This window comes from Haemorhous mexicanus, chromosome 13 (assembly GCF_027477595.1).
Source record: "Haemorhous mexicanus isolate bHaeMex1 chromosome 13, bHaeMex1.pri, whole genome shotgun sequence".
In the NCBI taxonomy this organism is placed as follows: domain Eukaryota; kingdom Metazoa; phylum Chordata; class Aves; order Passeriformes; family Fringillidae; genus Haemorhous; species Haemorhous mexicanus.
This window is the reverse complement of record NC_082353.1, coordinates 18653918-18677828: the sequence shown is the minus strand read 5'-3', so window position 1 is coordinate 18677828 and position 23911 is coordinate 18653918. Positions and strand designations below refer to the sequence as shown.

At 39.5% G+C, this 23911-nt stretch overlaps 1 protein-coding gene across 1 annotated transcript in view; it reads left to right on the top strand.

The window, feature by feature from the left end:
* Positions 1-23911, top strand: part of LOC132333471 (protein FAM169B-like) — a 39786-nt gene that overhangs the window by 9190 nt on the left and 6685 nt on the right. The window contains exons 2-7 of the mRNA XM_059858608.1: positions 2898-3028; positions 5723-5822; positions 11859-11944; positions 13487-13661; positions 20259-20441; positions 22790-22918. Coding sequence (XP_059714591.1) covers positions 2898-3028; positions 5723-5822; positions 11859-11944; positions 13487-13661; positions 20259-20441; positions 22790-22918 — 804 coding nt within the window. The remainder of the gene's footprint in view (positions 1-2897; positions 3029-5722; positions 5823-11858; positions 11945-13486; positions 13662-20258; positions 20442-22789; positions 22919-23911) is intronic.

Genomic DNA, 23911 nt, shown 5'->3' with positions numbered 1-23911 from the left:
AGAGAGAAGCAGATGCGCTGCTAGTTTTTGCTTTAAAATCTCTTCTGCACGCCTGAAATGGAAATGTGCTCGTTGGGTTTCTCATTTATTTGCCTCTAGATAATTTTTCCCTGTGGAATTGCAAAGCTTCCATGTCCTTTGCCCTGAAAGCCAATGCCCTGCAGAAGACAAAGGCTGGTACCTGTCTGTCAACCCCTCTCTGTCATTGCTGCTGCACCATCCACCTCGAGGATGCCTTGACCTTGTTGAGCAGCTTGGGCTGTTTAAGATGTCAGTCCGAATGTCAGGAATCTCTGTGGTGCAGGAGGTCTCCTGTTCTAAATTTACTCTCCTGCTTTATGGTCCCTCCTCTGTGGCTGCAGCAGGAGGCCCCTCGGGTAACCCTTTGTGCATAGAGCCCTCACAGGAGCTGCTGGCAAGGTCCTGGCAGGCTGGCTGCCACCATGTGCTCTTTTGTTGCTGCTAGGTAAGACCAAATTCAAATAAAATCCTGTAATTCCAATTAGGTCACCAGGCTGTCCTTGGAATGCTGCAATTTTGATATCCTGAAATATGGATATGGGCCTCGGACTGAAGTACTCCTGGGAGAACAGCACTATTTTATTCTAAAGCAAAGTCAGATTATTTTGCATTTGTTTTAGCAACCTTTATAACGCCCTGTTAGCCAGCAATAATTATGGCTTTAGTTGAATGCCTAATAACAATAGTTATGGATAGACTTTGAGGGTTTTTTCTTGTGCCTGTGTACAAAAGAAATGTAAAAGGGACGCATACAGCAGGGTAAATGTTATTTTGTCACTTTACACTAGGAAAAACTGGGAAACACATTAGTTAACATAAAAAAAAATTCAGGTGACACTTCTGTTCCATATTGTTCCTAAAACAACTTCAGTCTCTCTCCCTTGTCGACAGTTTTCTTCTTCACAAGAAATTTTTTTATTCTGTTTGCATAGAAACACGTGCTCCTAACTCACTTGGGCCTTTTCAGTGTATTGCACGGGAAAGACAAGTTCACTGGAAATCTAAAAGCATTTTTTGAAGGAAAAGATTACTTCTGTGCCAAGCTGTATTGATGGAAAATTGATCAGAAGTTTCCTCTAATGCCTCATTATTTAATCTGTTACCTTGTTTTGTCCTTCAAGTGGTCCTTGTTACCTTAGAGTACAAGCATATTATGTAGCAGAAAGTGAATTGCTTTGTTCAGTGAGGAGAAAACATGACTGTGCTGCTAAGTTGCATTGGCTGCACCATGGCAGGAGGGAGCCTTGTAAGCAGCACCTCATGAACAGTATTTATTCGCATGGCAAATATTTTTCTTTGTGCTAAACTCAAGTCTTACATGCTGCTCTTTTGTAAAGGATTAATTTACTAGTAAATTTGCTTTTGTGAATTACCAAAGTTTTGAATAATAATCTTTAATTTCTCTCCTGACATAAGTTCTTTTCTCGATGGTGTTTAAGTTCTGCCTGGGATTTTGTAATGTGACTTGCCAGTGCTGCAGTGCTCTTTTTTCTCCCATTTTTCACATACAAACATGCTAGAAACCCATCTAGAGAGTAGCTTCTCTTCAGCATTCTGAGTACACAGCTCTGCTGCCAAGCCTCGGGATGGAAGCTGGTTGCCTGCAAAGGGCAGGAAAATAGTGTTTAAAGCATTTTAATTTTCTTATCCTTTTCCTGAGGAATCAGATACTGATCATTGCTGGAGGGAGAGTGGAGGGACCATGGGTGAATAGTCTGACTTGGTACTACAAATCCCATGCTCCTACTTTTATGTGGAAAGGTATCATTTTCAATATGGTACCTATATGATTCATAATTTGTTAATCTTAGTATAGACAGGTCTTGCACTGGTCCTTTTAAGACTTCTTGTCTCAGCCATTTACTATCAGTGCAATTGTTTCATATTTAACTTACCAAGGGAGGTGCCATGTGAGACCAAACCATCATTAAAAAGGAGGATTCAGAGGTAAGATACCAACTACAGCTATGGGTAGAAGATTTTGTTCTCTCTTGGGCTTACAAGAGTTGCAGGTGTGGCTTGTTGATTGAAAGCCCCTTAAATTGAAGCTGTTTTATTTCTGTGATAAAACAGTGGCTGGACACCATTTAGTTTACTAACACATTTCCTGTCATATTCTTTTTCTTGGGCTGGTGATGAGCCGCCAGAAAGTCTCATTTTTTATGTCAGAAGGAGGTTGTTGCTTCTTCAGGAACACCAAGGTGGAGTTTGCATTTAGGTCACAGGCATCAGATATATATAATTTTTGTTTGCATGCAATTAACAAATACCCTCCAGCATTGAGTCACATGGATTCAAAGTTATATTGCATAAAAGAAGATGTTACTATTTTGGAAAAGCTTGTGTAGGTAAATTTTTTACATGACTTCATTGTTGTGAAAGTGCCCAACTGATGTTAGTCAAAAAGGAGAAGGAAAAAGTTAATGACAAACAACAGATCCTGGACTGACCCAAAAAGGGGCAGTCTTCCAAGAAAGAATGGAAGCTTTGGAATTCTTTCCCTGTTATATTTTTGGACAGTGCTAAACTCAGGCTGTGTTTTGAAGAATTTTTTGAAAGCTCTTCCAGCTTTAATGCAATTTTCTTACACCTAGAGAAATTTGAGACTGTGCTTGTTGAATTCAAAGGAGACAAATGTGAATTGATGCTGTCATGGTTCTGCTTTGTAAAGTTGCATGTCAAGAGGTAAATAACATACAGATGAATAACATACAGGCAGGTTTTTACCAGCCTTACTATTTTAGACTGGGCTTATACAAAAGGCTCTAATGAGATCATTAAGGGCCCAGCCACACCAAGCAGCTGCTGGTTTTAAGACTTAAGTTTCTTATTTAATATAAAAAGTAAAAATATCTTGTTCTTTATTTTAATCACAGGTCGACTTTACTTGGTTGATACAATAACAGGAGATCCAGAGGTTCTGCAAGCAGATGCTGAAACGTACTATGAAAAACTCTCAAAGAAGTCATCCACTCCTGATGTTTTTTCCATCCCTGGAAGAGGAGAGGTAGTAGGCTGATGTTTCTTATGCTGCAAGTTAGATACTTGCAGATTTGTTTGCAGGTTGTGCTCATATATGCTAATAGGAATAAACTGGTATGGCTGGATTGCAGAAAAATTTAGTAAATCCTGCATTATTTCAAATCATTTGCATGCTGTAAATGAGAGATAAGCTTAAACTCCAAGTCTGAGTGTTGAAGAGGGTCTGAAGTACTTTGGTGAACTTTGCATCTTGACCTGCCTCCTTACAGGACTGAATCAAAAGCGAATTTTATAGAGATTTATACCACGGTGCTGCTCTGTATTCTGCCTCTGCTGTGCAGTTTACACAGTCATTGTGATACAGTCTGTCTTTTGTTTCCATTCTTTCCAGTACTTATATTGGTAATTTGAAGTGTGGATTTTCCCAAAGGAATTCTGTTCCTAAGACACCTGGGTGGAATAGAGATGACTGAACAGTAAAAAAAACATTTTTACTGCAGTCAACCTATGAAACCTTTAATTCTGGCATTTTGTAGATCATAAAAGGTGTGCTGAGGTACCTGTTATTGTGCTATCAAAGCAGAAATTGGATTAGTTAAAATGAATGTTTGGAATACAGTAGCTTTTCTGCAATATAGGAAAATAATATGCAGTAGTTTCCAGAAAAATGCTGTTCCAGGTGGGATCAGCTTCGGCTTTGAGCTGGGAATGTAGTGAGGTTTAAATACTCTTTTAATGCCCTCTAGTGGAGCCTGTGGGGCTAAATACAGAGTGAACATGCAAAGATCCCCCAGTTTAGTGCTTCTGTGTCCTTACCTTCCATGCCTGCTTGTACTGTCAGAGGTTCCAGTAGAAGGGAGAGTAGGTTAAAATCCCAGGCAGTGCTCTGCGTATTCCTGCAAAAACTGAGATCGGTTAAAGGTGGACTTCTGGCTTTTGACTCACAACTGTCTAGATTTTGTGGCTTGTCACCAGCCCTTAAATATATCACATGACTGATTTGAGTCTCATAGCAACACCTTTCTCTTTGCATTCATTTAATTCAGATCTAATCTAATCTGCAGTCAGCCAGTCAAGGGCATAAGTAATGGTAGTGTTCTTGCTGTATTGTCTTTTTCCTTATAGTCTGTAATAAATAGCCCAAAGAATGTTGATGTTTTGTAATTTAAAATAATTCAAATGTAATAAGGCAAAACTCCCATTCCCAGTGAACATCCCAGCTAACAGTCTATATTACAGACCCACAGCCTGAGGGATGAGGGGTTTGGTGTTTGAATAATGGCTGCATTACCAAACATTCTTTTCCCCTTCTGCATCTGAATTAAAGCAGGTTTGAAGTGGCAGGACTGGCAACAGTGAATAATTATCTAGCAGGAGTTAAGTGGCTGTCAGCCCACTTGCTGGGGTCACAGAACTACTTTTTGGTATGGTTTGGTCAAGCATTCAGGACACAAATAGCAAGGATTACTGCAAGTCAGGATGAGAGCCCCACAGGTTGGCAGCAGCCACACACAAAACTGTGCTTGGCTCGTGCTGCTCTTGTTAACACCTGTGAAAGTGAACATTACCTTATCAAACAAAATAACAATCATGGCAGTATTGGAAGTACTCCTGGCCTCTTCATTATGGAAATTCTCCCAGGTGCTGTAATGACATTGATGCTGTTATGTTTGAAGCATGCAAAGAACAACTGAATCCCCAGATTTAGGCAAGCTCATGAATTTCAAGCAGATTTCAAGCAGTTTTCAAGTTGTTTTTTTTTTTTTTCCTGGAGTCCAGTGTTTGCATAGATGCTTCCAGGATTCTGGCACTCATCAACTACTGAACACTGGTTTCAGCTTAGAGTTGTTATCCAGAATAATCCATATTCATATTTCTTCCATGTACCAAGAAATATTAAATGTAACACGTGACTGATTTGAGTTTCATAGCAAACTGACAAATGGGTGCAATTAGAGAGAGAGGCACACCCACACATACACAATGGACCAGATTTTGGAAAGTACAGTACATACTGTGCTAAGTCATGCACGCTCTTTGCCTGTACCTAAACTTACATGACAGCATTTGCAATATTCATATGGAAATTGTCATTTCTATGCATATAGAGCTGTTTGAGCACAGTTATTTTGTGTTTGTGTCACATCATTTAAAAGTTTAGTCTAAGAGCAGAAGCTTGAGAGCTGCATTTTGATTTTGGCTTTGCCTTCAACTTAACCACCTTGTGCCAATTATCTACCCTCGCTGTGCCTGGAAGATAAACTGCCCAGGCACTGCCCTAATGCTTTGATACTCCCTGTACCCTGAGGCTTAATTCATTGTTTGCAAAACACCACAAGTACTCAGCTGGAGGATGCTGTAAGAAGTGCAAGTTGTATTTGTTTTCATTTGATGTGTCTGGTCTTTCATAACACCATTTGTCTGCGTGTGACAGTGCTCAAAGCCAGGTTATGTACCAACCAGGGCAAGTCAGCATTAAGGTCTTCACTAACTTCAGTAGCTTGATATCTTTTAAATTAGCTTTCCTTATGGGTGATATTAGAATACTGTGTGTATTTCAGTGCCTTGAAGTTGAGGATTGGGAGGGTGTTGTGCTAAGCTTGTACCATGCATGTCAGCAAAGCAAGTCGATAAAACGTGTCATAAGTGCATCTGATATGTGAAGTACTTGTTGTGAGCTTTGCAGTACAAAGAGCTACAGGGCTTGTTTGTTTTTTAGGTTAAACTTGAAGATTCCTGTGTGTGTTTTGTCCCTCTCTACCGAAATAATCCTACTTGCAAACTGTTGCTGTTAACTGATCCAAAGGATAAAGAGACAGGTTAGAATTGGTCAAAATATTTTGAAATTTGAGTAGTTGTAATTTCTTTACCTTTAAGATGGTCTGTTTGTTTATGTATTTAAATATTCTCGGGTTTGTTTTGAATATGAAGTGGTTTCAGTTTATCTGTCAAGGATTTGTGTCAGTGGGCTGCTGATTAGATGGAAGAATTGACAATCAGGGCTTTTAAATTCTATGCATAAATTCTCTGCTGATAGCTGAAAAATCTCCTTGGGTAAATCTGTTATTCTTTCTGACTTTATTCAACAGGATAATATTTTTCTAATTCAGAATGATGTGAAATTTAAACACATTATGGTTTGGATAGAATCCTGAAATCCTTAAACAATAAAATACAGGTATGAAATTGTATTGCTTCTTACTGATTCTTACGCATATTCTTTTACTTTATGATATTTTTTCCAATCCTAGGTTTAATTGACTTATATTTCCAGTGCTGGTGTGTGAGGACTATCTACTGGTGTGTAGATTAGGTGAGGAGTGTTGCTGTTGTTGTGAAGCAGTGGGCTGTAGAGTTTTTGGAATATTTGCAACGAGGACATGAACTTTTGCATTGACTCACTGTGTCACTTAGGAAATACAGAACACATGAAACCTCTTAAACTTCCAGCTTCCAAATGTGGCAGCCAACTAACGATGTCTGTCATTAAAAGTGTACTTTTTTTTTAAAGGATAAGCTATAAATTATACCTGAAAGGCTTTAATAGCCAGTATTCTTAATAATACAGCAAAGGCAGAGCAAAATCCTCTGTTCAGTTCCAAATGTGGCAGGTAATGATCTTGCACTCCTAGAACAGGTTCTGTTAGTGTAAGTGTTCATTGTTCAGTCCTACCCTGTGACCAGGAAATTTCTTCAGAAGAACAAAAAGCAGATTAAGATCACCTGTGGTTAGAGGTGAACTCTGCAGTTTTCCAGCTCCTTCTACACAGGATTTCAGTTGGACCTTTGCTAATGGGCTGTGGTTCACAGGAGAAGGTAGGAGGCCTTTCCAAGTTCCAGGTGTAGTCAAAAGACTTTCTGGTCCCTCTAAAACTGTTGATGTAGAATTACTCTTCTGACACTAATTTATATATTCCATTAGTGTTTTTCTGAAGAGAGATACACACTGGTGTGATAAAGGGGAGAAGCATCTACACCAGAAGCCAGACTGGCTCTTGGTGCAGTTGTGCTCATCTCCTGACTTGTGTTCAAAGGAACGTGGCTGAAAACAGCACTGAGTTAGTTTAGGCTTCACAAGAGGAATGTGGATCTGTAACTACAGTGCAGAAACAAAGAATTATTAAATAGATGCAGGTGAAAGTGCATTTAGAACAGCTCTTCAGTTAAATGATCTCATTTAGTATTAGGAACAAGAAGTATTAATGAGATACAAGCACAGAAGGAAAAATGATTTCTCACAGGAACAAGTCAAACAAGTCCAATTGGAGCCTAAATTACATGATAGCTATCTTCATTAAAAGCTTAAACCTAGCAGAATAAACACCTTATTATATTATAAAAAACAGCCTGACTGACTGCTGTGACCCCCCCCCCCACTTGCAAAATTTCAGCTAAAGTTACCAGTCCAGAGTAATAGGAACAGAGAGATCTCTAAGCCTGCTACTTCACCTGGCCTTTGATATTTCCTTCCAAAAGTGTGATTTAAAGGATTTTCAGGAAGTTCTTTGTTACTGGATTTTATATACTATAAACATGTGGCCAGTCTTCTTGCACACATCAGATTTGACCAATGTGATTTTTTTTTCTTCAGATGAGTGTTAATAAATTTTCATTAGTTCTTTAAAGCCTGCTGGGATGTGTGTGCATACCTATACAGATGGGTATATACGTTTGAAGTAGTTTGTCCTATATTTTTTCCAACAGCTCAGCAGATTTGGAATTGACTCTTAGGGTGGCAGACTGTGCTAATGGGGAAACTCCACCTGGATTTGCTCACCTACATGACCTTTTGTTCTGACCAGTGAACAGATCAAATTAATTCAGAACCAATTCCTTCAGAGAAAGGCAATATATTTTAACTTGGTCTTTGTTACTTTAAGGACATTTGACTTTAAGGGCAGAAAATGCAAACATTTAACAAGTTACATAATTTTCTTTTCCTGATTTGAGCTTTACACTTTTCTTGTGAAACAAGTTTCATCCAGATGGAAGAGGGAAACAATCTTGCTGTCGTTGATATCTTCTCTTCCTCTACCTGTCCTCTGCCTCTACGTTTTAGTTTTCTTCCTCAGCAGGAGTACTCTTAGAAGCAAATTTCCTGGTTGTCCCCAGATACTGTGTTTCAGTTTAATGGTGTTTAATTCTTGAAAATTGGTTTAAAGCAGGGTGGATTCCACCACTGAGATTTATTTCTGATCATCTTGATAAGATGGGTTGTCCAGAAGTGATGAGTAGCTTGTGGTTTGAAATGATCTGCATATTTCAAAGAGAAAATGGGTACGGCAGCTTTTCTGTAGGACTTGGTCTTGGTTGGAAGCATTTTAAATTTATTTTTGATGGGCTGAGTGTTGTGTTCTGTTAGTATATCTGTACAGATATTTTTATGAGAATGTAAATTGCATTGTAAGAGCTTACAGAGCATAACACGGGTGATTAACATCTTTATAACTCTAAATAAACATACCTTATTGTGGCATTTTCTGTATGCTGCATGTAATAATTCACAATAACTGTGAGATGCCTTGGAACATTTATCACAAGACATTTGCAACAAATCACTGAGTGAAGCTTGAATAGTAAAAGAAAATGTAACTGGTTGCAGGAAAAATCTATCTGAGATATTTGAATGGCTGCCATTCCAGCAGGAATCTGCCTGCCTCCCAAACTTTAATATATTTGTTTTGATAAAATTCCTAGAAAAGAGTGAGAAATGCTCTTATTCCATTTTAAAGACAGGGAACTGTCGGACCCAGCTAGTTCAGGGTATGTCAGTGCTGCAGAATGCAGTTCACAGTAGGATTTCTGACCTTGCTCCAGTATCAGAGTATTTCCACAGTGGAAGTCTTACAAAAGTGACCTCTTTAAGTGTGTCAGCAATCTGAAAGAGTGACAGGATTAAGGTAAAGATTACTTTATAGAAAGTGCCACTACTTTATCTTAGATATTTATTAACTCTAATTACATCTCTCATATGTAACATCAACTTTATTTAGTTTGTAACTGAGGGATGTCTTTCAGCAATTCAGATAAGGCAGGGGAAAAAGAAGAGCCAAGCTGGATGTTGCTTTATTTTTTCTTCTTTGCTCTGTGTGTAGAATCCTGATGTGCACATTTCATTTAAATAGTTGCACACCAGTGTGGGAACATTTGGCCAGCATAGCCTAGGAAGTAAAAATATAATCCAGGCCTCAGTTGGGAAGGGATCCATGTTTTCCCAGCAAAAGTAGACATTTCATAATCACAATTGCATTATGCTTGGTGCCTAATTCAGTTCAGTCCTGGATTCCAAACACCCTGTGCTGTAGAATCTTGTGCTCCACTGCCTCTCCACAGCTTCTTGCAACACTCTGTGTTTGTCTGAGTGCAGGTGATGAAAGTACTGAGGTTTAGCAAGCTGGTGCTTACAGGGCAAGCCACCCACCCGAGCATGTGTAAACCCCATTAATTGTGACCTGAAATGCATTTCACCTGGTCTTGCAACTGCACAATCAAGCACATCAGGTTTTGCAGTTGCAAGGTCACTGCAGTCACACACATCCTGATTCACAGGGTGCAGATGATGTGTGTTGGCAGAAACACCATCTCCTGTGATCAGGTGAACTTCACTGAATGTTTGGGAAAGAATAACAAGACTGGGAAGGGGGAGAGAGGGAACATGTGGTCTCACAAATCACTTTTGCATTTGAAGTAGTGTTCCTCAAAGTTGATTATAAAATGAAAATGAGAGTACGGGGAAGCATGGATGGATTTAACTGTGGACCAGATGTTGACTTGAAAAATGATAACAAAAAGCAAAGTACATATGTTTGTGTGAAATCTGGAGAAATGTTTTTCCTTCAAGGAAGGCATCCATATAGATAAGGTTGCTCAAGTAATGTGATGTGACAGTTGCTATGTCAACTAGTGTTCCCTTCCACACATTTAAATTATTGAAAAGCACAGTAAATGTTCTATAAAGGCAACTCTTTCCAACATGGTTATGCATCCTCCTGTTTTCTTCAAAGCTTTTAAAAACTTTTCTGACCTTTACTATGTGTCTTGTATGTCTGAAATGTGTGCCAAACCTCTTTGCAGCTCTTATTAAAGTCAGCGTTTGGCCCATTATGTCCCCTTTGTGTGACTCAGCTCCCTTTGTAGCTGCATGTTTCATGGATGTGTAATGGAGCAGTGGCTGCTGCATTTGAAAGCAGAGGGAAGGGTTTGAGGGAACAGATTGAATCCATCACAGACAGAGTATGAAAATCCCATGCAAGTAAGTGCATAATATTTAATGAATTGAGTCTGCTGCTATAAACAGGCATCTGCCCTTGCGTGCAATACTTCTTCCTTGTTAACCCAGCACACAAAGTGTAATGCTTTTTGGCACATGCTTTAATAATTTATTGGAAATATAAGTTAGCTAAGCTGAATCTCCAGCCTTAAAACCAGCAGGAGTGATAGAGGCTGAAGCAAAAAAGGAAATTAACCTCTGTGCATCAGTGACAATCGTATAACCTGAGGTTAAAACAGGTAAATGGTGAATCCTGTCCTTAAAGTAATTTCATTTCCTTGTGTGTGAACTTGTTTCTAACTCACAGATGGTTTTGAACTTTCTTATATTTGTTCCTAGCTGGGTAGGTTAGAGCCAGTTGTTGGAGCACTCTTTTAAGACTCAAGACATATGAACTCTGCTGTTCTTTGCAACATTCTTCCTATATTATATTCTATCTTTCTATATAAAAATGGGCATGGTAGGTGCCCTGTTTGGAGATGTTAAAGATACTGGTGTTCATGAGCAATCCTGAAATCATGGCCACATACTTTAGGTGAATGCCACCAGTGTACAGATACTAAAAGTTCTTTTGGCTGAAGCATTTGCTGTTTGATCTGTTTGTGGTCATAAATGATCAGATTTCTGTGTTTATTCCAAAACCTCATCTAAACCCTTGAAATTTATTCTCTGTCCTTTGAAACGACCCCATGTCAAAACTTTTCTTTCTGAACAAGGCTTGGAAGTAATTTCAGTGTCATTCTTGCTGCTTCAAGTCTTTTCCTTGTAAATCTATTGGCAGGCAATGAATTCTGTAGATGAACATGTAGGAGTAGGGTTTAAATACTTGTTCCTGCAAATGTGAAAAATTGAGGAAGGATGGGAAGAAGTGGGGTGCAAGTTTTGCATCACACCTACATGAGGACTTGACTTACGTGGGTTGCTGATACACTTTTGCTTCAGGGCAAAGTGTATCTTATTATGTGTGTCTATGTCTGTCTTTTGTTGATAGGAACCTCTCTGTGTGCATTTGAACCTCAGAGAATATCTGTCCATGTAGAGATTTAGGAGTCTGTACTCTAAAGCTATCCATAGATAGAAATTCAATCACAGAGAGAGCTGAAAAGCTGTTTGATAAAACAGATATGAGAATTTTCGTGTTTGACTTGCATGAGTGCAAATATGTGCACTCAGATATATGCAAATATGTGTGTGTGGGCAGGGGAAAGTTTGAAAGAAACTTGAAAACTGTAACCTTTATCCAGGTAGCTCCACTGTCCCAAATGCCACTCAAACCTACTCTGCTACTGAACTTAGTATTAAATTAAGCAGGAAGTGCTTTTTTCATATGGAACACAGGCTGTCACACCAAAGTCACATCAATTCCTGAGAAAAATTACCTTCCCTTGATGCCTCATGCAGTACTGAAAATTGGATATCAAGGGACATGGAGGTGAAATTGAAATACAATTGTTGTTCTTCTGTCTCACAGCAGAACAGACTGGAGTCAGCTGGAGGGAGAAGTAGATCTGAGGCTGCCTGTGGAAAAATTGAGAACCTACTTTGTGTTTGTGGGTAATGTGCTCCCCTGTTTTTGTTTCTGTAGTTTTGGCAGTTTATTTGAGCCAGCGCTGGTGGCCTGTGGAAGATGTTGTGAAGACAGCTGATCCTGCTAGAGATGGGCTCATTTTGGTGAGGATGCTATTTTGAACAGTTGCCTTTACCCTGGAGCTTCCCAGCCAGAGCAATTATATGGAATTGTCTTTGGTCTGCAACAGCTCCTGCTCTGAACCTGTGGGATCTGGGCTCTGTGGCTCACCAAGTGCTTCACATCTCCAGGACACAGTTACATGCACCTTAGCCCTCTCTAAACAATTCTGTGCATGCAGCTTATGATTCATCTGTGGGATTTGTTTTCTTTTGGTTTTTAGTTTACCCTCACTGCCTACTAAAGGAATAATCATAAACTGAATTACTACATTAGCAATAATTTCTCACATTAACTGTCTGGTGGGAGGTGTTACTACCCTTTGGAGCAATGTCTTATCTGGCTAGTTATGATATTTTTTCCCTTGGATAATGTTTATATTGTATTCATTTTATGAAATGGTTGCTATTTGGTCATTTCTATATCCATAAATCTTTTTCCAAATAAATTATTTTGGTAAGATAGAACTACTTTTTCATAATTTGAAAGATTTGGGTGGCCTGGAGTCTGTTTGCAACAAAAAAGTCAGATGCCTGCTGCATATGAGCTTTGTGTTGCCATGAGGTTATTAGTCAGTTTTGTTTCCTACCCAACTCTCAGTATCTTTGGTCCTTAACGATTCCATTCTTTTAGCATCTTTTCCTGTCACACATAGTGTTTAATTATTTGTAGAATTAAGTAGGCTTTTTATGGGTAACTGAACTGGAGGGATTTTGAAGTACCAATCCTTGCAAGATAGAACTTGGAGCAGGGACACAGGCCTTCAGGCTTTCAAGCATCTCTGTATCAACAGAGACTGAAAATAATGTCTGAAAATTGAAATCTTACCCCTCTAGCTCATTGCTGAAAGGTAAATTGCCATTACACATGGAAACTCTCATTTCTTTTTCAGCATTCATATGAAGCTTGTTGGCAGCAGTTTTTACCTTGATGATCAATATAATCTTGTTCCTTTATATTCCTTCATCTCCCTGTCCTGTCATTTGTCTCCTAAGAAGGCCAGCACAGAATGATTGCTCGCGTTACACCTTGATTATAGCTGGTTGGGACAGACCATTCTGTGCTTTGTACCATGCCTATCTCAGTAAGGTCCTGACTCACGAAATTCTTGGATGCTGTGGCAACACAGGTAATAGGGGAGCGGTGACCAGGCCCATAGTGTGAATCCAATCTTCATTTCACTTTTGAGCAGATTAGATTGCCTTGATCCTGGTTCCAAATCTCTGACTGCAATCAAGATACTTCTGCTGCTTTAGAATTCTTCTCTGTGACAACAAGAGATATGTCAAGCTTTATAAATAGTTACTAAATTATTCTATGCCCGCTGGATAGAGGGTGAAACACTAGGAAAAACTGTTTTTGTTATTCTGGTTGAACCAACTCAGGCGGTATTTTCCCCAAATTAAGTGTACATGTTTCCTGACCTCCTCCTTCCCAGCCTCTTTTGATTTTGAAACCTTTTATGAAATGCAAAATACTATTCTCTGCCTCATTTTTCTTTGGTCTGTTTTTGTTTGTTCTCTTAGGTCCAGACATTTGGAGAAAGGATTGTCCTCTTTGTTCTGAACTGCATTATTTTTGGAATGCTGGAAGGGAGTTCAGCTAATGATGCATTCTTTCTACCTCACTCTGCCACCGAGCGTGCCAAGATTCTCTGGAGAAACGGCGAGGCTGCTGCCTTTTACTCAGTCAAGATGAAAGGTAAGGTCATTTTAGAGACACATTTCCACTGGTTCCTAATAGCTAGAAATGTAATCCTTTTGTTTATCTTTCAGTATAAATAATCCTGGCTCTCATTTACATTTTTATATGAAATCTCCCTCAGAATTAATCTGAGGAACAAACCTTCCTAGAATTTGGAAGCCAACCATGTTACTTTCATTTAAACGTGATAGTTCCAAACCCCATTCTGGTCTGAGGTACTGGCTTACTCCAATAAAATATTCTTAATGAAGCCAAGTAGGAGGTTGTACATCTAGGAACAAAGAATGTAGGGCCTATCCGCAGGATGGAGAACTGCATCCTGGAAAGAATGATACCTGAAAAAGGAGTGCAGTTCCCAGTGGATAAACATATTGGGAATTGGTGGTGGCAAGAAGAGGAAGGATCTTTGGATGTGTGAGGAGCAGTGGCTAGGTTGTGTAGGGGAAGGTGTGTGTACTAGATGAGTCCTGGAATGCTTTGTGCAGTTGTGGTACTCCCAGTTTAAAGGATGATGATTAATTGATTTCATAATTAATTGATTAAGTGGCATAGAAACAAAACAAAATGTGTTTTAATTCTTTAGGGATACTTGATTAACTTTAGTAAAGGTCTTATGAAACACAGAGTCTGTATTAATGCAAATAATTGCTGTTAACCAGTCTGGAGTGGAAGAGGCTTAATTGGAATAACTCCAGTTATGCAGTTGAGCCTGTGCCCCCACATGGGAGCTGGTTACCAGCTTGCACTTAAGATTCATGGGAATCACCTTAATACCAGCAGCTTAAACACAGAGAAGGTGGGATCTTTGGAAGTAAGATACTGCCCAAGTCAGGACTCAATATCCATCCATCCAAAATGGGAGAAAAAAAACCAGCTTGAGAGATGGGTTATTTTGGATTCTAGAGCACACTCTGAAGGTGCCTTCTCTGCTGCAATCCCAAAGGCCAACAAGAAGAGATGTTCTGCTCCTTTGGACGGAAAAATCCTGATACACACAGAGGTGTAGCTTGTACAGCACCATGCTGGTGCTACTGTACTATTAATGAGGAATCAGGACTCAGCCTCTGATCAAGGAACCTTGTCTGTGTCTCTGATTATGCTGATGAACTGGTTTGTAATGCCAAACACAAGTGCATTTTCCTTTAAGTCCATAAATATTCCTGAGCAAAGCTTTTGGAAAGAAACACTTGTAGGGGCTGTAATGATTCATGCTCCAGTGAAATGAATGTGCACAGTAGTCTGTTATGGGTGGAGTATTAGCCAAGTTGAAACTGTTTCTGAGTAAGTTGAGAGTCACAGTTTGGTTTTAAACCAGGTCCACATAAAATACAAATCCTTCAAGTCCAGCTTTGTCAGCATCTGCCTTTTCTTGCCAGTGTTTTTTTTCTCTGGGCAGCTATATTTGTTAGTTTTTGGCCTGTGTCACAAATTACTGCAGTCTTTTGCCAAAGCCTTTTCGGGAAGCTTGAAGCTGATTGTTTTTGCTGCTTTTTGTTATTTGATGTACGCATTTAGGAAATAATTCCTCTTTCTGAAGTTCTGTGATTTCAATTTCATACCAGCCGTGCTGTGGCTGATTCTATTCTTTCTGCTTTTTAGAAGAGCCCTGGATTTATTAGGCCCAAAACAGACTAAGATAAATATCTTCACTCAGAAGCTGTATTTCACAAGGTTGTTTTACATATTTTCATAGTTTATTTTTTTAAATCATAATGTAAGTTCTTTTTCCTTTTGCTGTCCTGGTCAGAACATTTGGTAGAGGCAGCTTTAACTACAGGACTTTATATTGTGCTGGACCTCTGTCCTAGGAAAAAATTATTTTCCTTTGTGCCCACCATGTGATTCTAATTCCCTTTATTTCCATGCTCTGCAATTACCTGACCATTTTTTCCAGTTTGATTTTCTTCACTGGATAATTGAGATTCTCTATTGATGTTGTATTCAACTGTATTTCTCATCTGTGAATTTTTCATTATCTACAGCATGACAAAAAACATGCTTCAGTGGAGGCAAATAAGCCAGAAAAGGTCTGTGAAGTATGGCTCTTTCAAACATGTCTTCTGGGTGAATCACAGAAGTGGTGACCAAGGAACAGTGAGTCTGTTCTGTCTTTGCTACAGACTTAATGTATCGTTATGCAAACTAAATTTTCAATGGACTTCAGTGATTCCAATTAACTATCTTGGCAATACTGTAATGTCATTTCCATTTGCCAGTTCCTAGGTGGTCTGTACAGAGTGAACTTCGTAATTTTGGTTCAGTTCCATGCTTCCATCCATCTTATGACCATCCTTAACTGGATCTCTTTTAATAGTCCAGCTAAAGAGGCACAGATAGTCTTGAGCACCCGCCTTGCTCAGAGGTGCAGTAACTACTGCAAGTCAAGGTTTTGAGACACTTTGGCCACTTCTGGCACTGGCCACCCTGCACCTGTTGTATAGAGAAACACAAGTCTCATTCTTCAAGGCTATCACTTTTCGTGAGCATTAGACACCTTTATTAAAGCAAAATTTATTCATGACTGCACAGATCATCAACTTGGCCTCTCTGGAATGTGCCTGTTCCTGTCCAATGACAGGCATGCAGCATTTACCACTGGGTATACTAAAGATTGATGAGATGTACTAAGCCACTAATGAGGCTGATAAGACACTTGTCACGTGCCAAGATAAATGTCTCCAATTTTATCTATGTCAGCGGCTTCCATATCAGACAGCTGAGCAGTTAGACCTCACTAAATGGAGCTACTTAAAGGTACAATAGGAAATGACAGTTCCCTCTTCCTGTACCTTCCTCTGCAGGCAGTAACCTGAAAATGAAATATTTTGCAGAAAGCCTTCATATAGATACTTGGGGTTTGGGATCTGTTTTATGTTGTTCAAAGTATTTATTTCATGCTCTGTGTGAAAACCTCAGAAAGAATGTGTTCTGTGTAGTGATGTAGGATTAATTACCACGGTTACTGACACTTGTTTCTTGTGCAGTGAGACCATGTAATTCCCTGAAAGTTTTTCCTTTCTTATTTACTGAGGACTAGTAATTACTGAAAATGGACTTTACCACCTTCACATAAATGCCAGGAGAATGTAGAAGATTCATGATGCAAAATAAATCAATAAAGAAGTTGGAGGATGCCAGGAGTGAGCCAGGAGTGTTTTAGTGCTTTTAAGAACAAACCAGAACAAAATCTCTTTTTTATAGACCTTTTTTTTTCCCCCTACTGTTATGTATTACAGTCTCTGCAACACACATGAGCTTCCCAGCTGCAGACCAAGTTGTCTGTGGTATGAAAAACAAAAGAGTCAGATTGTCAAAGCTTGTCCCTTCCCTCCTGACGAATCTTAGTAGTAAAAGTTTGGAGTGTGAATCAAGCCAGCCTTAACCAAACGGAGTCCTCTGAGAAGGCTGTAAAACATACGGGTGTATCAGGAGTAAGTGTGTTCTTGGCTTCTCATTCATTCTTTAGAAATGCTCCACAAGTCACAGTTTGGGAACACCTGACTGCAAAAACTGTTAAGCAGACATGGAGTAGGCAAGAAAGCATCCCTGGTCCTATCTCTGCTTTTTTCCTACACCTGAGCCTTAGAGATGATCCTTGGAAGTGGCTTCCTGAGCTCAAATTCATTTCACACCTTTCTTCATACAAGCCATTGGAAATACTTTTTTATATTGTTGGCTCAGGTGCTATTCTGTAGAAAAAGATCTTTAAAAAGATAAAAGGATTTTATTTTTTCATCAATTACATAAAATTCTTTTAGGAAAAAAAATCGGTGTTGAAGTTAACCTGACAGACAATTAGCTGAAATCTTGTTGAATAATTGCTTTTGTCTCCCTCTGTTTGCTAGCAATAATATTTTTAATGTGCATTTCTGAGGCGGATTGAAGGTTCTGGCTGTAAAGAAAATAAAATGACTACATACCAGTCCAGACATGAATTCATTTAATTTTATTGAAGCCAGAACCTTTGTTCGCCTTCTCACATACAAACTCACACAATGGGTTGACCTTGGGTTCTGCTTTGCAGAAATATTCCCCACCCTTTACACAAGGGCTCAGGCCTGTCCAAACATGTGTGTGCCAAGCCAAGTTGTTCAGCAGGGAAATAGTCAGTGTGCACAACCTTGTTTTGTTTGGGTCTGTTGGATGTGGGGACCGGATTGTTTTTTTTTTCTGGTTTGTGGCTCTTTGGGAATGCTAATGGCTGTCTGCTTTCCTGCCCTTGTAATATCTGTTTGCCATTTTGCTGGCTCCTAAGTTGGTCATTTGGCACTCCTGACCTAACCAAACAGATCAAAGGCTTTCAAAGGGCAGGCTGCATGAATGCTTCCCTCTCCATCACCAATGCCCTTATTTTCCCTGTCTCCTCCCTCACCTCAAAACTTTTTCTGTGTGTTCCAAACAAACCTTTCAACCAAATGTGTGAGAGCCCAGTGGCCACCTCGGGGCTACCATTAGCTTTTGGTAACCTTGTGCTGTTTGATGGGAAACAGAGACAAAGTGGCCTTTGTTCCAAAGGTTGGTTTGTTTGTTTATTTTATTTCAAATGCCTGTGGGCTGTGACTCTCCTAATGTGTTTCCCAGGGACAAGGTGAAGAATGGCTTCATGGTTTCTTTATTTACAGTGCCTTTAGACATGACAAGTTTTTGTCATCTTCTCAACACAAAATTAGGAGCTCAGACATAAATCACTCAGCTCCTGGGATTGCTGCACAGCACTCTCATCAGGATTTATAGGAGACAGACTATATGAGATAATAATAAACTTAGAAGAACACTTGCAACATACAGGGATTCTTAAAGACTTCATGAGAAAAATTTTGTCCCTTAGAACGTATGGTGCAATTCTGCTGGAATTTGACATCTCTGTTGGGTTGGCAGCTAACAATGGGACCGGGGATATACTCAATTTTTTGGCTCATGACAAAAAGAGTAACTACCCATCATGTGTTACAAATATTGAAAGGTTATAAACACCACCACAACTCACCCTCTTCCAGCAATGTGCTGGAACATGTGTTTGAAGTTAAGCATGTGCTTTGATTAAGCAGGAGTGAACCAAGCTTAATCAAGATGTGAATGGATGATTATGTAGCTACATACTCTTGTTGTATGGCTCAGTCTGTGAGATGTGGATTCTTGCTAAATGGTGAGCTTGACAAATCAGGGTCTAGGATTAAGAATAGTCATGTATGCTGTGCTGGATTGGCATCCTAGAAAAGAGAGTAGTAAAAGTCAGGCCTGTCCAGTATCAGGGAAAGTTGCTGGACACCAACCAGAGGAGCAGAAATAGACCCCAGTTTAAGACAGTCGTGGGAATGTGACAAAGAAAAAATGGATCTGTTAAGTAGAAGTCTTTTACTGGAATTTAGGAACAGGAATTCAACAGGACATTGATAAAACTGTGAAATATGTCTTAGTGAAGTGATGAAAGCTTCATGTCTCAAAACACTGAAAACTAGACTGAGTCAGGTCCTCTAGGAAGTAGTAAGAACCATAGACTGAGAAGGTCTTGATGAGACTTAGGCAACAAAGTATGAAAATGTAACTATTTTCTGTTATAAAGGCCTGGGTATCCATTTCTATTTAACTTGTTGTGTGCTCAAAAGCAGCATGAAATCTTCATAAATATTTTCTAGAAATTAAAATAAATCCATGAGGTTTTTCTATGGGGACCTTCTCCTATATGCAGGTGGTTGAGGAACTGATGTTTGTTATTCATTTCAGAACTGAGTGCTTATGCTGTGAAGTAGTTTGAAGTTCTATTTTTAGGGTATTCTGCATGCAGCAATAGGACCCTAGGCTGGTTAGGGTGAACATCAAAATTTTGGATGCTGAATGTCTGTTCTTAATCAATTCTCTCTTGACTCCAGTTTGAGTTTGTGATTTGTGTTTGCAAAATAAATCCCTTGATTCTGTGTTTTGGGGTTATTTTGGACAATTTTCACTGAGAACTAGTTTTAATAGTTTGGAGGCTTATGCTTGAGTCTGTATTTTGTCCACATGTAGAGCATTATGTCATGACCCCGTGATTTCAGTTAACTGACTTAATGTGTTTGTTAGCAAGGAGTGTCCTTGAGTGAAACCCCTGGTTTAACACTGATAGTGGTAGTTCAAGGGATGGAGTAGAAGCACCTACATGTGTGATAAATTATCACTCAGTAGAAATAGACTCACTTACAATGGAGCTCTTGCAGTGCTTTCTTAAAATGCACCACTCTGTTGCTTTTTTAAAGGAGTATACTGACATTACATTCAGAATATTTGTATCTCTTTGGTTTTAGACCATTTAAATCTTTGCAGTGAGCTTTCCTATATATATTGCCTGTGTACCAAGATAGTGTGATGAAGAATCAGAGTCTGGAAAAGACTCTGGTGAGACCTGTCAGCCACATTACGCAGGTCCTCTCCATTTCATGGAAAAATCATCCTCCTGGAAAGTGTTTTACTGTCTGTGCAAATACACTTCAGCTGAGATCATCCTCACAGCCTGTGGAAAGGTACCAGGGTGGCGTGTGTGGCTGAAATCACGCAGCAGGTAGTGCAGCAATAGCAATTTTGTTTGTAAATGGATATGTTTTTCCCTGTCTATTTCAGGGAGCCTGTGTGGTGGTACAACCAGTCAGTGTTACCTGCTGCCAGTTTTGGATACTATATTTGTCCAGAGGAAGTACAGAAGAGGTGGCCTAGGGATGAAAATGTTGCATGATTTCTGTCAGTCTTTCCTGGCTGAGGATGCCTTGGGGATCAGCTGCCCTATTTCTGCTGCCATGTATCAAGGTAAATCCTTTGATGTGGACACGTTAGGTAAGGGTCATGTATAATGTATAATTTTCAATATGGTCTTGGGAAGATTGTCCTCACTGTGTAAGAGTTCAGTGCCCTTGTCTGAACCAAACCATTGTTTGCCTGCACGGGTTCCTTTTCTGGAGCCATCTGGAATTTCCTGTGGAAAGGTAGGCCAATATTTATGTAAGACAAGAAGCACAAAACTCATGGTGCCTGTTTGACAGTTTGTGTTCCTAGAGCTGCTCTCTCTCAGAACTATGTCATTGCCCTAGACAGGGACTTACACATTTTATTTGACACCACAGGGAAAAGACTCCTAAGATCTTGTCAAGCCCACACTGATCACATAATGCTCTGGTAGATCTTGCATTTTTAAGAAATTACATTTAATAAGCCAAATACCCAGGCTCTGCTCAGTCATACAGTTACATCAGTACTTGTTTTGTATCAACTGTCTTTGAACATTTGTCACTTTTAAAAGATCACAAAGTAGTCCTATATCTTCTCTGTCTTCAGGTCAAAACTCTGGCTTTGCTAGTAAAAATCACAGAACAAAAATCCATGCTCACATTATTTATAAAAAAGTACTTTCTTTAGAAAAGTACTTTTTTTTGAGGTTGCTCTCTGTGTGGTGCAGTCTTCACCATCATTTCTGGGGAGATGTTTTGATTGACTTACAGCTTTCCAGTTATTTTCTAATAAGTGTCAACAAAATTTTGGCCCTGTCTGTTTTTTCTCTTGGTTATTATGTGCCCTTAAATGTATTCAAAAGCACCTGGGCAGATACTGCTGTTTCTGATTTCAGGAGGGAATAGTATTGACAGTATTCCTTCTCTTCTCCCAGTAATATCCATTTTTCCTTTGGCAGACCTCAGGGCTCTAGAAAGCCTGGAGGAAAAAGCTGCATTTCTTATGTGTTAACACTAGCAATATATTGGAAGACTGTGCTTTTGTCTCAATTAAGTTTAGAGCTAATAGTGAATAAGTTTGACTTGCATCATGTTTTAATTAGGCTTACTTTTATAAAAATACCAATACTGTTAGTTAAATTTTGAGCATATTGAAGTCACTGTCTGTTTTTAATTTCATTGGAACCACATTTTCATGCTTTGACAAATGAATGCAACCTTTAAATCTCTGCACTGAAATCTTTGAAGCTGTGGACAGTTTATTTAACATGGACATGGTATTTAAGCTGCTGTAGAGGCCTAGAAGGTAGGAAAGAAGCTATGTAGCAGATACCTGGATTCTAGTATATATGTTAGTTTTAGTAGCTTTTATTGGAATGACTAATTTAGTCTGGATATCCTTGGATAAAATTAATGTCTATGATCTGGTCATTAGTGTAAAGCAAATGTTTACATACCAGAATTAGGGTTTTTGTTTCGACACCCCATTGTTAAACTCAGCTGAATGTTGAAGATAAATGACCCATTCTGTAGCATGATGAACTACAATGAACTGAGAATGACAGTAATTTCGTTGTTTACAGATCACTATCTTAGAGCAGTTGATGCAACTGATAAGATGGTGGTTAAGGGAAGGTGAAAAATGCCCTTTAAATGTTTTGAACTGTTTGTTCTTGACCTCCTCTTGACACTGCACACATCCTAAGGATGCCAGTAAATAGAACATACTTCAGTTTGATAACATAGGCACACCTAAATTTGATTGTTTATCTAAATTTTTGGATCGTCAGTGTATACTGACAGTGGTAGGAATCTGTGGCAATATTGTTTATAAAGGTGATTGTACATCTGTCACATGTATCCTGTAATTTTTCTGTTGGTTCTTCCCATTTCTTCTTTTCCACATCCAAAGAAATAAATGAACCTAACAATGGTGTGTAGGGGTAGCAATAGTGAAAAGGAGGGTGATTTTGGCCCAAAAGCAAACTGAAGCAGAGCTTTTTTTTATAAACAGAAATTGAAGTAGCATTCTGAATGGCCAAAGGTGGAAGATAGAGGAGCACCTTTCCTTTCAGTGTAGTTGGGGTAAAAAACACCACACTGCCATGAAACCCACTGAGTGGCTGGACATTGTTCTGTGGAGCAGTGCCAGTAGAAGGTGCTCAGCAAATCAAGTCTTTTATTTCTGCATTCACAAGGAGATAATCTAGACTGAAGCAGATGGCAGGATGCACTCATGAGTGTTCAGGCCATTTTGCCTAGACTTTTCCTAAAAGTCCTAGCTAAAACGAAGAGGGGGAAGATGGGAAGGGAGAAGAAAGATTTCTAAAGGATCTAATGAACTGAGAGAATTTCTGGGATAGAACATTCTCCCTCTTCCAATGTACTTTTCACTCATTCATACTTTTACCCCTTGGTTTCTCCTTTCAGTATGCCAGAAATTCCTGCAGGCTCATCCTGAGGAGCAGAAGCGACTGTGGGAAGTGGAAGCACCAGGAGATTGGAGCCAGCGACTGAATATCTGGTTAAAAATTCAGATGGAGTCATCCCCTTCAGGAAGTGCGTTAAAACAGGCAGTGTGAACTTGTCTGTGTTATAGTTCCATAAAGATAAGAAATGTAACCAAGGGTTAGGTAGTGATCATGGAGAGGTGATGTCTCTTGTTTGCACATGGAGGAACTATTGAGTGTGCAGTCCAGTTTCCTCATCATTTCACAGTAAACAGGACAATTCTTAGAAATTATGAGGTAATGAAATGGAACCGCAGAGCATCTGAGAGATCCTGAACAAAGCACAGCCTTGGCATAAAGTGGCTGGGACTACTGTTGCAGTGCACTTAGAGCAGGGTAGAAGTTAGCCCAAAAAAATCCCTGTTGCACAACACATTGTCTGGGTTATAGACAGGGGTTTGTTTCTCTGAAATTGTTATAAAGAAAAAATTTGTATGGCCAGTGGGCAGTGTGTTTAATTACCTTCAGTTGCTGCCAATACCATTCTTGGATGGAAACACAAAGGTTTTCATTATGGGTTTTGGAAGATTCCAAGTACTCTCCTACAGGGTAAATCCTTTTTGCTGGGAGCATTTTCTCCCTGCTTCTCAAAAGATAGCAACAGAATGGTGAAACCTTTTGACAGTTCATATGGGGATCTCTTTGATGTAATCTGTTCAGGTGGCTGGGGGACCCAGGCAGGCCCCTCTGCTGCATGCCCACAAGCTGTGATAAGCACTGGGTTCCAAAAACAGGGCACACATTGTCTCTTTCTGGAAGTGCAGCAAATTTCTCCCATGCCTTCCCACATCCATCCTGCTCTGTTTTGGCTCAGAAACCTTCTGTTGAGACACCACGTTTCATCTTGTCTGCAGCACCCACAGGAGAGTTAAGTCAGACTTTAGCCCTAGGCTGGGTTCCTCTGAAGCCATTATATCTGTGTTCCTCGTGCTTTAAACCAGCAAAACCTTTAATCTTGCTAAGTGAAGTTTATTAATGGCAACTGAACAGAACTACGATCAGATCAAAACTCAGCAGATCCTGGGGGAGAGGATGCTTTCTT